The following is a 15,845-nucleotide window of genomic DNA, read 5'->3' on the forward strand; positions in this document are numbered from 1 at the left end:
AACTTTAAGAAACTTGGCATGGGAATCTTTGCGGATGCTGGACATATGTTTGTTAAGCATCAACGCGGTCATGCGGTCTCCCACCTCCTGGAAGGGGACAGATAGTTTTTTTCCAGGCTTGGGCAATTGTTCTTTTGGCTGACAAGAACAAGTAATTGTATAAATAATTTGTATGTCTCCATCATATTTTGCTGAAAAATCACCCCCCTAGCATTTTTAGCTGTGGCCATCTTAAATAAGGGCAGATGATTCATGCAGCATTTACTTCCTTGAATCTATCTGCTCTTAGCTCAGGTATGCAGATGTTTCATCAGATTAGGCGACCTGTCAGATTTTATAATGGAAGTGACCATCCGTCGCAGCCATCTTGCTACACCCTGCACTTGTCCACAGTAAGGATACAGTGAGAAGGCGGCAAGCGGCCATCTTGTTACACCCACCGTAGCCTTGCATTTCACACTTATTTTTACCAGTAAACTGATCTTATATAGTGAAATACAGTATTTTGAAATCCGTCGGACTGTTTTGATGTTGAATTTTAAAAGCAGCAAGCCTGCTGATCTTACAAATTTGCTAATCTGACAGAACACCGCTGCTTTGAAAAATCAACATCAAAACAGTCAGAGGGATTTCAAAATACTGAAGTTCACTATATAACCTCAGCTTACTGTTAAAAATAAGTGTGAAACGCAAGACTTCGGTGGGTGTAACAAGATGGCTGATTGCTGCTGCCTTCTCACTGTATCTTTACTGTGGACGAGTGCAGGGTGTAGCAAGATGGCCGCGACGGAATGTCACTTCTGTTACAAAATCTGACGGGTCGCCAAATCTGATGAAACACAGGAGGGTGTGCTTAGCTGAGAAAGCCCCTCCTCCCCTCCTGAAGACTCCTGGGATGTATGACCTCATTTGCCTAGGCTAGAAACCAGGAAGTAACTGAAGGAAAAAAAAAAGGTTTAAATCAAGTAAATTTAATATACCTTCCTATCGATTTACTAATGGTAGCAGGATAAGAATTTAAAATAGCCAATGTTGATTGAGAGAATTTCCACTTTGGTTAGCCAGGAAATTGCATCATACTAAATCCAAAATTCTACTAACAATGTGGAGCCCTGCTACCACTGACACAACATTGTTTGTGTCCAATTTTTAGTGACTGACTTCTGTTTTTTTTTTTTTTTTTTTTTTAATATCCTTTGCAGGCCTTATTCCTCGTCTGATCAAAATCGCCCCGGCGTGTGCCATAATGATTAGTACTTATGAATTTGGGAAGGCTTTTTTCCGCAAGTTAAACAATGAACGGCAGCTGAAAGTGTTGTGATGAAGTTTTACGTTTAAGCTTTTCTTGGTCCTCGCATTAGGTGCAAAGCACCTCTCCAGTGTACTTCAATCATTTTTTTTTTCCAGTAAAAATAAAGGTAATGAGAAGAGTACATAAACCCAGAGCAACAAATCAGAAGTAATCTTGCACTAAGTTGCCAACAGTGGAACTCCAGTTGCTATGGGTTCCTGCATTTTGTATTATTATGTTTTCCCCCATTCAGTGTTTTATTGCCTAACCCCAATGGTGTTAAAATGTGTAAGTGGTAGAAGAGACTTGCAGCAATTTGATTGTGGGAATTATGGGCATCTTCCTTCCTGTGTAAGTGCTTTTACATTTTTTGGGTGGAAAATTTCTGTAAAGTGTATCTAAATAAAGCGAAACCTTTTTGAGGTTTTGAATAGAGTGAGGAAGGGTTTGATCCTCTGTCAGGTCTTTGTTGCTGTCATTACCCCCACTGGAGAAATTCACCCTCTCTGTTAGTCCTGGTGACCTTTGTCACCAAGATTAACCTCTTGGGACTGACAGTACACAAATATGCGGCCTCTCGGCGGGTGGGCTTTGACGCTGAGCGGCCTCGTATTTGTGTTCTAGAATGTAAATATAGCTGTGCCGAGAGCTGCACGCTCCTGGCACAGTTGCCAGCGGCTAATGGAAAGCTCCCGCTCACTATTTGCAATTGGGAGCTTTCCGATCATGTGACCGCTGTTACAGCCAATCATATCGGTCACATGATCATAAACCCTGCCCGCTTCCTGGCATCTGAAACACCTTAATGAGCTGGGAGGTGCCCGGTGCCAAGGGGTTAATATGTGAAGTGAAATACTAAATGTGGTGGTTAATACCCAAACTGGAATAGAAGGGAAATTATGCAATGAGAACACTTATTCCAGTGACCACTGTCTATAGCTGGCTATACATTATACAATTTTCCTTTAGATTTACCAAAAACCATATAATATAAGGTCAAACTTAACTACTTCAGCCCTGGAAGGATTTACCCCCTTCCTGACCAGGCCATTTTTTGCGATACGGCACTGCGTCGCTTTAACTGACAATTGTGCGGTCGTGCGAAGTTGTACCCAAACTAAATTAATGTCCTTTTTTCCCCACAAAAAGCTTTCTTTTGGTGGTATTTAATCACCTCTGCATTTTCTCTCTCTCATAGATATAGATATAGAAAGAGAGAGAGAGAGAGAGAGAGAGATTGATTGTGGCGGACAGATTGGACACTTTTGACACTTTTTTGGGACCATTGACATTTATGCAGCGATCAGAGCTAAAAATAACCGCTGGTTGCTGTATAAATGACACTGGCAGGGAAGGGGTTAACACTAGGGGGCCTTCAAGGGGTTAAGTGGTCCCTAGGGAGGTGTTTCTAACTGTGGGGGGCTGGGCTGAATGGAAGAGGAGACCGATCCTAATCACTGGGAACAGGCGATCACTCTCTCTCCCCCCCCCCCGACAGAACGGGGATCTGTTTGTTTACACTGACAGATCTGCCTATCTCTGGAGCGATCGCGGGTGGTCGGTGGACATTGAGTCTGCCGGACTCGCTGGTTGGCTCCCCCACTCGCGAATGGGCGGCGCGTGACCACAAATCGCTGTGTATGTGTCCAACGTACAATGACGCCGATTCCCGCAGAGGAGCCAACAGTACAACTGCGGCAGGCAGTCCGTAACTAGTTAAAGTGGTTGTAAAGCATGAAATATGAACAAAGCATATCCCTATAGTGTGTCTCAATCCAGAGCACTAAGTGTCATATTTTCTCTTCTGCTTCATTCCTCTGCTGTAAGCATGAGTCACTTCTGATGAGTTTTCCTGACACCAAGAGAAAAATGGTGACAGGAGAGGGCAAAGCCTGTGATTGACAGCCTCAGCTCTATTCCTGTGTGCAGTATGAAGGGGGGTTTTCCCTTCCTCCAATCAGCTCTCAGACCTCTCCTCACTGATTTAAGCTCCCCCCCCCCTGATTTTTTAGAGCTGAGAGATCCTGTGTAAATGATGCACTTTGAACAGATGTAGGGAAAAGACGGCTATAGATAATCAGGTACAACGTATGTAGGAGGATTTGTTTAATCTCTGTGTATCACCTGAGGCCAGTCACTTCGCTGGGTATATGTGAGGGTTTACAACCACTTGAAGGTAAATCTAAAGGAGGTTGTACAGAAATTGAACAAGAAAATTGTATAATGTATGGCCAGCTTGAGACGGGACTCCCTCTCACTTTGGAGAGTTTTCCTCTTCTCTTCTGTTGTGTCTGTAAGACAGGAAATGGACAGAAATCTTTTCGGGGGAATACAGATCGCAAAAGAAAAAAAAAACAAACCTGACGGGCCTTAACTATTCCCTACTTTATTCAAAATGAACCTCTTTTTTTTTTTTCTTTAAAGTGCAGCCCACATTAATAAAATGTAGTTTATTTATAATATTTAACTGTGTAAATAGTGTTACGAGAGAATTCAGATATAAAACTTTAAAAAAAAGAAAACTTGGTAAACTATTAGGCTTTTTTCACACTGGGCGGGGGTGCGTTAGCGGTAAAGCGCGGCGCTTTACTGTAGTTTTAACAGCACTTTTAACCCCCGCTAGCGGCCGAAGAAAGGGTTAAAAGTGCCCGTGTTGTGGCGCTGCGGAAGCGCTATGCAGGTGCTTCGGCTGCACTGCCCATTCATTTTCATGTGCAGGGCGATTTGGGAGCGGTGTATACAGCGCCAAAGATGCTGCTTGCAGAACTTTTTTTTTTTTTTTCCCATCCTGCAAGCGCACCGCCCCGGTGTGGAAGCACTCGGGCTTTCACACTGGGGAGGCATGAGAGGCGCTTTTACAGGTGCTATTTTTAGTGCTAAAACGCCTGAAAAGCGCATCAGTGTGAAAGGAGTCTTCTAGTTTATTTTTCACAGTCCTAAGTCTGTATTTGATTATTTTGTGCTACAGAATATTTTTTATGGATATGTGTGTCTAGTTTTATTATAGTAAACCTCACAAACTCAGGTGATTCAGACAAAGCATCTGATGAAAAAATATGTAAAAATAGATGACCGTCAATGAAAACCTCATGTAATTATAGTCAGTAGAGCCCTATACATAAGTAACTAGAGTTATGTGTATGTTTCCTGGAAATGTTTTGCTTGGCTCCATCCTTATGAAATCCTTAAAGTGTTACTAAACCCCCAACAGTAAAATCAGTCTGTATATGCAGTAAATCATGCTTGTTAAACTCACTGTGGAACCTAAGGGGTTAATCCTCTGCATTGTGTAAAAAAGGTTTTTTGATCCTGTCTTCTCTGATTCTCCCCTTCTTCCACTGTCCCCAATCCATCTCCTGACAGAACAGAGCCACGGGGACACTCTGAACATGCTTAATCTTGTGTGTACTGTTAGTCCGTTTTTTTTTTTTTTCGTTTTTTTTTTTTTTCGTTTTTTTTTTTTTTTCGTTTTTTTTTTTTTTTCGTTTTTTTTTTTTTCTTGGGAGGGTGCATGTGATCAGTACAGGGCTAATCAGCACTGTCAAGACAGAGGGTGACCTGCAGCCTGATAGGACAGTCAGAGTGGAATAAAAACTCCTCCTCCTACAAGCTTTAACCAGACACTGATAGAAGTCACAGGACTGCTATATACTGTTGATGAGAAAAGGTATTTAGCAGTTTCTATTTACTAAAATAATTGCATTTCCATGTTCTGTGTACTGTGGGAGACCAGATATAGTGAATGCAGGGTCCTGGGTTTACTAACACTTTAAAGCAGGGGGTAGGCAACCTCGGCCTTCCAGCTGTGGTGAAACTACAAGTCCCATGAGACATTACAAGCCCCTGACAATCAGAGGTGTGACTCCTAGAAGCAGAGGCATGATGGGGTTTGTAGTTTCACCACAGCTAGAGTGCTGAGGTTGCCCACCCCTGCTTTAAAGGGTAACTCCACTTTTGTGGAAAAATAAATAGCAAATAATAAAAATAATAAAATCGTGTATACAATTGCGACACAAGTCATATTGTAATTGAATGTTATTAAAAATTACCTTTCCTTTTCTGTAAAATGCAATATGTCTACCTGGAGGCGTTCTGTACACAATGCCCCCAAGAAATATAATTTCCTACTTTGTGTGATTGGCTCACTAATTTTCCCAGAAGTCTGCACTCATATAAAAGACAGATTTTGGGCATCGCCTGCAACAAAAATGTCATTTTGGTGAGCTACTCCCAAAGAGAAATCACGTCTAACACTGGGTTCACACTAGCGCGATCTCAGAGCTCGCATGTTATTCGCACCCTCACTGCAGGCGCCGATCACATGCGATCTCTGAGCAATGCGAGTTCAGCTATACAGTTGTATGGCTGAACTCGCATTGGATTTGCACAGAAAATATTGCAGGGACGTTTTTTCCCCACACTAGAATCGGATTGCATGGGTGTTCTCGCCTATGTGGTCCGATTCCTGTGTGAGTTCACAGCTCGCACTGCGATCTGTGAACCGATCTGGCGGTGTCATTAACAATTTAATGACACCCGCGGCGGTTCGCAGAAGGCAGAGTGAACTGCCTGCGGGAGAAGAGCGATGCGGGAACCAGCGCTGTAATTGAGCTGGTTCCAGCAACGCATCAGTGTGAGCCTAGGCTAAAGGGATGCAGAAGCCGCAATTTTCCTCATTAGAGCCCTGCAGGTGCAGCAGCTGATTGATAATTATAAAATCACTCCCATACAGATTCACTGTGCACATGGACACAGACAAACAAAAAGCTTAGTCAGGTAGGAGTCTGCACCAAAGTTTGTTACAATCCCTGCAATGTACATAGATCACCCAGATACTTTTTTTGGCTGACTCAGCAACCCGACGCCTCCCGGCTCAAACTTCTGTTGAAGAAAAAAAAAGGAGCTGCATAGAAAATTGTCAGCTGAACAATGACTACACCAGGGATATGCAATTAGCGGACCTCCAGCTGTTGCAGAACTACAATTCCCATGAGGCATAGCAAGACTCTGACAGCCACAAGCATGACACCCAGAGGCAGAGGCATGATGGGACTTGTAGTTTTGCAACAGCTGGAGGTCCGCTGACTGCATATCCATGGACTACACCCAGATGCAGTCACTGTTTCTGTACTCAGACAGCCATGGATGCTGCGGCTGTCTCAATACAATAACCTGCAGCGGAGATTCCTCCATTCACAGGGTTTGTGTGTATGAATAGCTTTAGCCTCCTTATTGGTCAATGAAGCTGCTAATCTTTAAGCTAAGCTATAGAAAGGCACAGGAGGGGGAGGGGCCAAGCTTGACCTTTACAGGAAAAGTCAAGATTTGCAGATATATATATTGCTGTATCTACCTGTGGATGCACTGATTTGTTTTTTATATGTGGTTTACACTGATGGAAGCCTCTGCACAATGTTATAACAGGCTGAGTTTGAGTTTGCGACAGCTTTACTTTAAGAGCAAATTAAGTGATTAGGAGATATTTTTGTACTGGGTGTAACAATCTTACCCACAGGGGGTCTTCTCTGCTTTTGCAATAGTTTCCTATTAATGCAATGGTAATCTATGACATCACATATATGGAGCTTTCTTGGCTTCCCATGTGATGTTGGGCAAATAAGTACAGAAACTTTTTTTTTTAATTCGTTATAAAAGTGCCTTAGGCTTACCATACACATTACAATCTGACCGCACAGTCTCTATACAATCAACCTTAGCTCTACCAAAACTGTCATATGAGGAATTATCTAAACTATCCCATAATCTGTATCCAATCAGACAGGATCTTGCACTACATACTGTTCTTCCCCCCCTTGCTGTGAGTGACCCCTCATTTCCTTATCTCATGCACTAGCATGAGAGAGACATTCAGTGTACTTTCCCAGCTTCATCATCCCCCTCTACTTAGCATCTCACAGCTATTATTACAGCCTGTATTGTGTAGCACATGCGCAGGAGTCACAGTGGGCCGTGAGCGCGTTCTGCTTCCTTTGTGACGCTGCCTGGCCAAAGGGGGGGTGTAGAGGTGGGCGGGGAGTCTAGTGATGTCACGACTCCGCCCACTTAGCTCCGGAGCATAGACCCGCCCATGGATTTCTGAGATTTGCGTGGCTCGTGTGCAGAAGGGGGCGATTTTTTTTTTTTTTTTTTTTTTTTTTTTTAAAGGTAGGGATACGTGCAGGAGGCATATATACATAAGAAAGATGGCAATAGTTGAGAATCATGAGTGGTGGGTTTACATCCACTTTAATGGCATCCCAGTCTTAGGCCATAAAGACATGGATGAGCGAGTTTGGGGTGGAGGAAGTTGACTGGCCTGCACAGAGTCCTGACCTCAACCCGATAGAACACCTTTGGGATGAATTAGAGTGGAGACTTCAAACCAGGCTTTCTCGTCCAACATCAGTGCCTGACCTCACAAATGCACTTCTGGAAGAATGGTCAAACATTCCCATAGACACACTCCTAAACCTTGTGGACAGCCTTCCCAGAAGAGTTGAAGCTGTTATAGCTGCAAAGGGTGGGCCAACTTAATATTGAACCCTACAGACTAAGACTGGGATGCCATTAAAGTTCATGTGCGTGTAAAGGCAGGCGTCCCAATACTTCTGGTAATATAGTGTAGATTTTACCACCACTGCTGGCTCAGTGTCATTTTGCCGTTTTTATTAAAGAATTTTTAAGCACTACTTACCTCTAATGCCCCGTACACAGGAGCGGAAGTTCCGCCAGCAAAAGTCCGATGAGAGCTTTTGGTCCAAAAATTGCGACCGTGTGTATGCTCCACCGGACTTTTGCTGGCGGAATTCCAGCCAGCAAAAAATTGAGAACATGTTCTCAATTTTTCGGTCGGAAAAAGTTCCGATCTGAAATTCCGATCGTCTGTACCAATTCCGACGCGCAAAATTCCTACGCATGCTCGGAAACATTGAACTTCATTTTCTCGGCTTGTCGTTGTGTGGTACATCACCGCCTTCTTGATGGTCGATAGTTCATCAAACTTTTGTGTGACCGTGTGTATGCAAGCCAAGCTTGAGCGGAATTCCATCGGAAAAACCATCCAAGATTTTTCCAACGGAAATTCTGCTCGTGTGTACGTGGCATTAGGCCTTTTTCATCTGGGGGGGGGGGGGGGGGAGGTTGGGTGGGGGGTAGTTTTACCAGCCCCTGGCTGCCCTCCCAAATTATAACAATATAGCTGGACAGGGCTGTACACATCCTGCAATCTTGATGCTTTGCGGCTGCACAATTTGACAGATGGCGCTGCCTATTAGACTCGGCCATGGAGTTCAACGGGGGCCTCTCTGCAACCACGAGGCAAACTCTTGTCCTGCAGTTGCCGTTGCCCTGCAGTGTAAAATTGTCATTTGCAATAAAAAAGTAAAAAAAAAGAAAAGGAACAGGTGCCAGGAGGCAGCAGTAAGCATCTCCTGAATGCCTGTGAGACACTGCTGTACTGTACTCTGAAAAGTGATATATTACAGCTCACTTTTCAGAGGGCAGTAAGCATTAGCGCAAACGTGAAAGATCTTTAGTAGCCGCATAAGAGAACCACAGTTTGATATCAGAAATGTAATATGGGACTCCCATTCATATAGGTATGGAAGAATGAGCACATTTTATATATTGTGATAACAATTCGCTAAGTGCCAATGATTTGTGCCAGTTTTAGTTTTCTCTTTGTTGGACATCAATTTTCCCATCGCTGATCCTCAGTCTACTGAGAAGACATCATTTGTATATATTCTTTTTTTTCCTACGTATTGTCCATCTTTGCTTATCTTCAGTAGGAGTTTCATAACTTTGTTTCGTATTTTATGATGTCGGTGTATGAAGAAGAGTTTTTTATTTATTTTTTTTGTTGCCATTTCCATGTATTGGATATTTTTCTTTACTTGCATTCAGTGGGGGCTATTTACTAAAACCGGAGCACCCAGAATCTGGTGCAGCTGGGCATGGTAGCCAATCCAGCTTCTAACTTCAGCTTGTTCAATGAAGCTTTGACAGTAAAACCTGGAAGCTGATTGGTTTCTATGCAGAGCTGCACACCCACAATGTCTGTGGATCTCATTTGCACAGCTCCATTCACATTTGTACAACTCCAAAGTCAAGCATCTTTGATGCGACTTTGGATGAGTGCAGCTTGGATGTGACTCGTTGTCCCACCGTTGCATGTATACCATTCAGGTGCGACTTTCATGCAGCTTGTGAGGGTTGACATTGAAGTCTTTGGCCCTAAAGTTGCATAAAAGTCGGACCAAAGTAGTGCATGAACTACTTTGAAATCGCTGCAACTTTAAGTCGCACGTATATGAATGTTTATCATTGGAGTATGAGTTTGATGTCCAAAGTCGCATGACAAGTCGCACAAGTGTGAATGGGATGTGGTCAGTGATCTCCTTTGACTGATTTTCTGGTATAATTATTTTTAGATACATATTTATGTCCATAGCAGATGTACAATAGACACAATAAGCCACCTACACTGTTCTCTTTGCAGCAATGTGTTCGGTTAATAAAATCATGCTGTGCGTTTTTTTTCTCTAGGATTTTCTGCCGTTGTAAAAAATCTAAAGATACATTTAGACGTGCATCTATATCTATTTCCTCTGAAGCCCAATCTGTGCTTGGATCGCGCTTCAGAGGCTACTGACAGGCGGCGAGGAAGTGATTTGATGTTTCTTCACTGCCTGTTGTAACCCCATTTTGCTGACAAATGCGCAGCAACCTTGTGCATTGCCCGCAGTTGCAAGGTGTTTGCAAAACTTTCCTATTTGCTTGAGTGTGTAGCTTTCTGTGGGCTTGCTGCCCGCCGATTGCTACATTTCGGGCAAACTTTGCCACAGGTGTGGAGCATTTCAACACCCCCGTCTGCTGCCTATTGCAGCTTAAAGGCGGAAGAAGTTGGGGGACGGCAAAAAAAAAAAAAAAAAACACGGCTCACCCGCACATTTTTCTTGCACCCCCACCACATGTCTAGATGAAGCCTTACAGTGCCTTTAAAGTGCCCCCATTATCCATACATAATACAGGCGGACATTCTGTGGGTTAAACCAACATTCAGCCAGTGAATTCTCTGTGAATTAGTTCCAGTATATCTCTGTGACATGAAGCATTTCTTGTGCCTTATAGGATACCAGTGCTGGGGGAAATGTCCACATTACTACTGCTGACTACTTCTGTTGAAAGTGCTGGTTCCCTGACTGTCTCCAGCTTTAAAGTCTAATTCCAGCATTTTTCAAAGTAGAACTAAAGGTATCATTAAAAAAAAAAAAAAGAATAAGGGAGGGTTATAACTAAGGTTGCGCCGATGCCCATACTAGTCAGAGGCGAAACACTGCGGCATCCATCTTGGTACACCCTGCACTCGACCGCAGTAAGCCTGCAGCAGACATCTTGTTACACCCAGCCCATATAGTTCACTAACTATATGGGCTGGGTGTAACAAGATGTCCGCTGATGCCTTCTGCCTGTAGGCTTACTGCGGCCGAGTACAGGGTGTACCAAGATGGGTGTCATAGTATTTATCCTAGGCTACTACTACTACTACTACTAGCATTGCAAAATCCTTCCTTTCCAAGTTGGTTGAATTGTTATTGTCTCACTCTCATCTCATCATTTATTATGTCAGCAATTGTTCATCAGTGCGTTCCCATTAGTGCCACCTATCAGTGCCACCAATTAATGCTGTATATCAGTGCCATCCATCAGTGGCACCTATCAGTGCTGTATATCAGTGCCCATCAGTACAGCCTCATCAGCGCACATCAGTGAAGGAGAAAAATTACTTATTTACAAAATTGTTCTTTGAAAACTGTCACTAGACATTAAAAAAAGTATTGGTAATCGGTATCGGCGAATGCTTGAAAAAAGTATCGGTACTTGTACTCAGTCCTAAAAAAGTGGTATTGGCGCAACCCTAGTTATAACCCCTGTCAGATTTTTTTTGGCCATCTGTGTCCCATTGTGGAGATTTTTCCTTCACTTCCTGTCTCCTAGCTAAAACAGGAGGTGAGAGGAAATGCCTGGTTGAAAATCCTGGTTGTAAGGGAATTCCTTGTTGCCACCAGAACTAGTGTCCCCATTGGAGGAGTTCCCCTCTATTATTCTGGGGACAACCCAAAATTTGGGATTTTTTGCTGATAATGGTAAACAGGACAAATAAATCAGGAACACAGACAGCAATACAAACCTGACAGGGGTTCTAATCCTTCTCCACTCTATATATATATATATATATATATATATATATATATATATATATATATATATATATATATATAGATATAGATATAGATATAAAAGAAGAACTAAAGGCAAAACTTTTTGTTTAGTTTTGGATAGAGTGGGAAGAGTTACAAATTTTGTCAGGTTTTTGTTTGTCTGTGACCCCTTTCAGGAGCCGGTCCTTCACTTCTTGCTCCTGTGACATTAATTCAAGCAGCTGGTACGGTTGTCACCAGGACAGGAAGCACAGGCAGCAATCAAACCATTGTCTAATGTTTTAGTCCCATCTCAATAAAAAGTCGATTTTGTCTGAGTTCCCATCATCTCCTGTCCAGGCAGTTGGGGGAATTCTGTACAGAAGATGGCAGGTCTACATAGATGGCAGAGGCACCAACCCTTTAATACTCTACTCAAGATGGGTTAGTTTGGGCTTTAAAGCTGAACTTTCAGTCTCACGCAGCTGTACCGGCTCCTCTCCTGGACTGAAGTTGCTTACTCTGATTTCACTGCACACTGTGAGCTTCTCACAGTGAGCATTAAAAGTTGCAGCAAGTCAGACAGAGCCCACCTCATTTTCTGTATCATCTACCCCTTTCCTCCTCAGCCTGACTGTCCTTGGCCTGCTCCTTTCATCCATTGGTTTTCAGTTCTTCCAATCATGGAGGCTCAGCATCACACATGGGCATTACCAAGGGTGGTCTGCATGTAAATAAAGACTGCTCAGACACCAACTCCTCCAGACTGCCACCTGCAGGCAATTTGAAAAACAGGAATATTTTGTTAAAAAAATGTCCTTAGTAAGTTGAATGGCATAGTGGTGGCAAGGCCGGGACAAGGGGTGGGCAGGAGGGTGCCCTGGGCGCAGTGAAGCAAGGGTGCAAAGAATGGATGCAGGATGGTAGATCCATTCTACAGCAGGTATTAACAGTGGGGGAAGGGGGCGCAATCATGGATCATTGCCCGGGGCACTAGACAACCCTGCCCCAGTACTGGGTGGTGGGGAGCAACCAGAGTGACTAACCTGGGATTTTCATCTAGTGGAATTAAGCACCTGATCTATATACTTGTGCCAGCAACTCCAATACTACTGAAGCTATTGGATCAGGTTAACAGCCAGGTAACCAGCATTCTTCAATGACATAAGCAGTGGTGGTTCAGGTATTTCTCTCACACTGATTCCTAGTGTTAAGCTGCTTCCTCTTTTGTCTAGCACACAGAAATGTTCCTTTATTGTGTGAGATACAGGTACTCCTTTAGGATGTTTGAATTAAATGGATTGTAAAAGTCAAGAACGCAACCCTCTATTGTATGGCTTTGTCAGCCTCAGAACTAATAAAGTATTTTTTTTCTACTCACTCAGTGGTGTCTTTTATGTAAAGTGTGAATGATGATCCGTTTTATTTCATATTTCTGATATGCGTCTGCTGTACCATGTACTTGTGTTGAAAAGATTCCTGTTGTCTTTATATTTCTCACTTTGTGTGAAATCCCTGGTGATCCTGCCAGTCCCTCTGCGTTTCTATTAAAACTGACCACATTAGGCATGAGAGCACATCCATCCAAGCATGGTCAGTTTTCTGGCTGTGCTGGGAGAACAGCCTGCTTGTCCTCCAGTGATCAGACTTGTGTCGACACACTCCCCTGCACAGCCATTCACTGGCAGAATCAGTGTGCTGCTGTTTTTCCCCCCTTACCTCTCTAAACCCCTTATGCAGCTGAGAACAGAGATTGGGTTACCACATAATACCTTTTTTTTTTTTTTTCTCCTTTTTTTTTTTTGTTTTGTCTTTTTCTATATATCCAGTATCTCACAAAAGTGAGAGTACACCACTCACATTTTTGTAAATATTTTATTATATCTTTTCATGTGACAACTCTGAAGAAATGACACTTTGCTACAATGTAAAGTAGTGAGTGTACAGCTTGTATAACAGTGTAAATGTGCTGTCCCCTCAAAATAACTCAACACACAGCCATTAAAGCAGAGTTCCACCCAAATTTTGAACAATATCTGTATGTATTCTCTTCCTTGCCTAGATGCTGACATGCCGTTTAAAAAAATTTAAATCGCCGTAATTACTTTTTATTTTTCTATTCTTCTTTGCACTTCCTGGTTCTCCTCCCATGGGAGTAGGCGTGTTTCTAGCCTCTCCCAGATTCCTGGGAGCTAGTCTCAGGCTTCCCAGGATGCCACTGAGCATGTGCGGGAACGAGCGGTGAATGCTGGGAGCACAGCATTCACCACATCCAGGAAATAAATGCTTGTGGGCTTCAAATGCCCACAATGAAGATGGAAACCGCCTGCAGTGAATGATATAAGTTATTCTTTCCGACGAAATCTGACACAGGCGCAAATATTACACACAATATGTGAGTATGTAATGCTGAGAAGAAAAGTTTGTGAATGAACTAAAAAAAAAACAAAAAAACGATGGATAGGTGGACCCCCACTTTAATGTCTAAACCGCTGGCAACAAAAGTGAGTACACCCCTAAGTGAAAATGTCCAAATTGAGCCCAATTAGCCATTTTCCCTCCCCGGTGTCATGTGACTCGTTGGTGTTACAAGGTCTCAGGTGTGAATGGGGAGCAGGTGTGTTAAATTTGGTGTTATCGGTTAGATGATAATACCACGGCAACTGATACAGTAACCAATTCCTAAATTAACATTATGGTTGTAATATGTTAGCAAATTGACCCACTATCATTCGTTCTAATATCATGTCAGTTCAATGCAGAGCATGGATTTTCCTGAATTAAACCTCTCCCCCCATTGGGATATAGTTAAGTAAGTTTGTTTATGTTGAACGATGTGTCCTGGTGCGGTCTATAGCCGCATCAGGGGATATGCCCCTGCGTGGGCAATGTTTGGCCCCTGTCTGGGTACTTTTTGTATGACAATATAAAACTTAATAAAAAGATTTTGCAAAAAAAATAAAAAATTTGGTGTTATCGCTCTCACTCTCTCATACTGGTCCCTGGAAGTTCAACATGGCACCTCATGGGAAAGAACTCTCTGAGGATCTGAAAAAAAAAGAATTGTTGCTCTACATAAAGATGGCCTAGGCCAGGGGTCTTCAAACTACGGCCCTCCAGTTGTTCAAGAACTACAATTCCCATCATGCCTAGTCATGTCTGTGAATGTCAGTTTTACATTGCCTCATGGGACGTGTAGTTCCGCAACAGCTGGAGGGCCGTAGTTTGAAGATCCCTGGCCTAGGCTATAAGAAGATTGCCAAGATCCTGAAACTGAGCTGCAGCACCGTGGCCAAGACTATACAGCAGTTTAACAGGACAGGTTCCACTCAGAACAGGCCTTGCCATGGTCTACCAAAGAAGATGAGAGCACGTGATCAGCGTCCAGAGGTTGTCTTTGGGAAATAGACGTATGAGTGCTGCCAGCATTGCTGCAGAGGTTAAAAGGGTGGGGGGTCAGACTGTCAGTGCTCAGACTATACACCGCACACTGCATCAAATTGGTCTGCATGGCTGTTATCCCAGAAGGAAGCCTCTTCTAAAGATGATGCACAAGAAAGCATGGATTACTGGAACCATGTCCTGTGGTCTGATGAGACCAAGATAAACGTATTTGGTTCAGATGGTGTCAAGCATGTGTGGCGGCAACCAGGTGAGGAGTACAAAGACAAGTGTGTCCTGCCTACAGTCAAGCATGGTGGTGGGAGTGTCATGGTCTGGGGCTGCATGAGTGCTGCCAGCACTGGGGAGCTATAGTTCATTGAGGGAACCATGAATGGCAACATGTACTGTGACATACTGAAGCAGAGCATGATCCCCTCCAAGACGACCACTGCCTTGATAAAGAAGCTGAGCTGATTGCATGCAAATTGAAAGTGTTTAGGAGTTCACCTCATATTATATAGTTTTGGTAAATCTAAAGGAAAATTGCATATTGTATGGTCAGCCTTAAGCTGGATACACACCATACAATTTTCTTTAGATCTTTTCATTTAGATTTACCAAAACCATGTACTATGAGGTCAAACCTAAACACTTGCAATTTGTACGCAATCAGACAGGCCCTTGCACTAACCTAGTTGAAGGTAAATCTAAAGGAAATCGGAAAAAAAAAGTTGCACAGTAGTACCTTGGATTACGAGCATAATTTGTTCCAGAAGCATGCTTGTAATCCAAAGCACTTGTATATCAAAGCGAGTTCCCCCATAGGAATCAATGGAAACGCAGATAATTTGTTCCAGTGTCCCTTCTAGTGTATGCAGTACCACATGTGGCCAGAGGTGGGGGGGTGCTGGAGAAGCTCTGAGACACTCGGGAACAGAGTGTCTCCTGTGCCCCCGCACCTCTGGCCA

At 43.2% G+C, this 15,845-nt stretch overlaps 1 protein-coding gene across 5 annotated transcripts in view; it reads left to right on the top strand.

Annotated features, from left to right (window-relative positions):
- SLC25A40 (solute carrier family 25 member 40) overlaps window positions 1–15,845 on the top strand; it is a 74,940-nt gene that overhangs the window by 36,262 nt on the left and 22,833 nt on the right. Inside the window, exon 11 of one of the 5 annotated variants that reach the window (XM_073629678.1) lies at window positions 1,203–1,439. The exons of the other annotated variants lie outside the window; for them this stretch is intronic. Coding sequence (XP_073485779.1) covers window positions 1,203–1,321 — 119 coding nt within the window. The 3' untranslated portion in view covers window positions 1,322–1,439. Of the gene's footprint in view, window positions 1–1,202; window positions 1,440–15,845 lie in introns of those variants that run through there. 5 annotated transcript variants of the gene reach the window in all.

This window comes from Aquarana catesbeiana, linkage group LG05 (assembly GCF_042186555.1).
Source record: "Aquarana catesbeiana isolate 2022-GZ linkage group LG05, ASM4218655v1, whole genome shotgun sequence".
NCBI classification, from domain to species: Eukaryota; Metazoa; Chordata; class Amphibia; order Anura; family Ranidae; genus Aquarana; species Aquarana catesbeiana.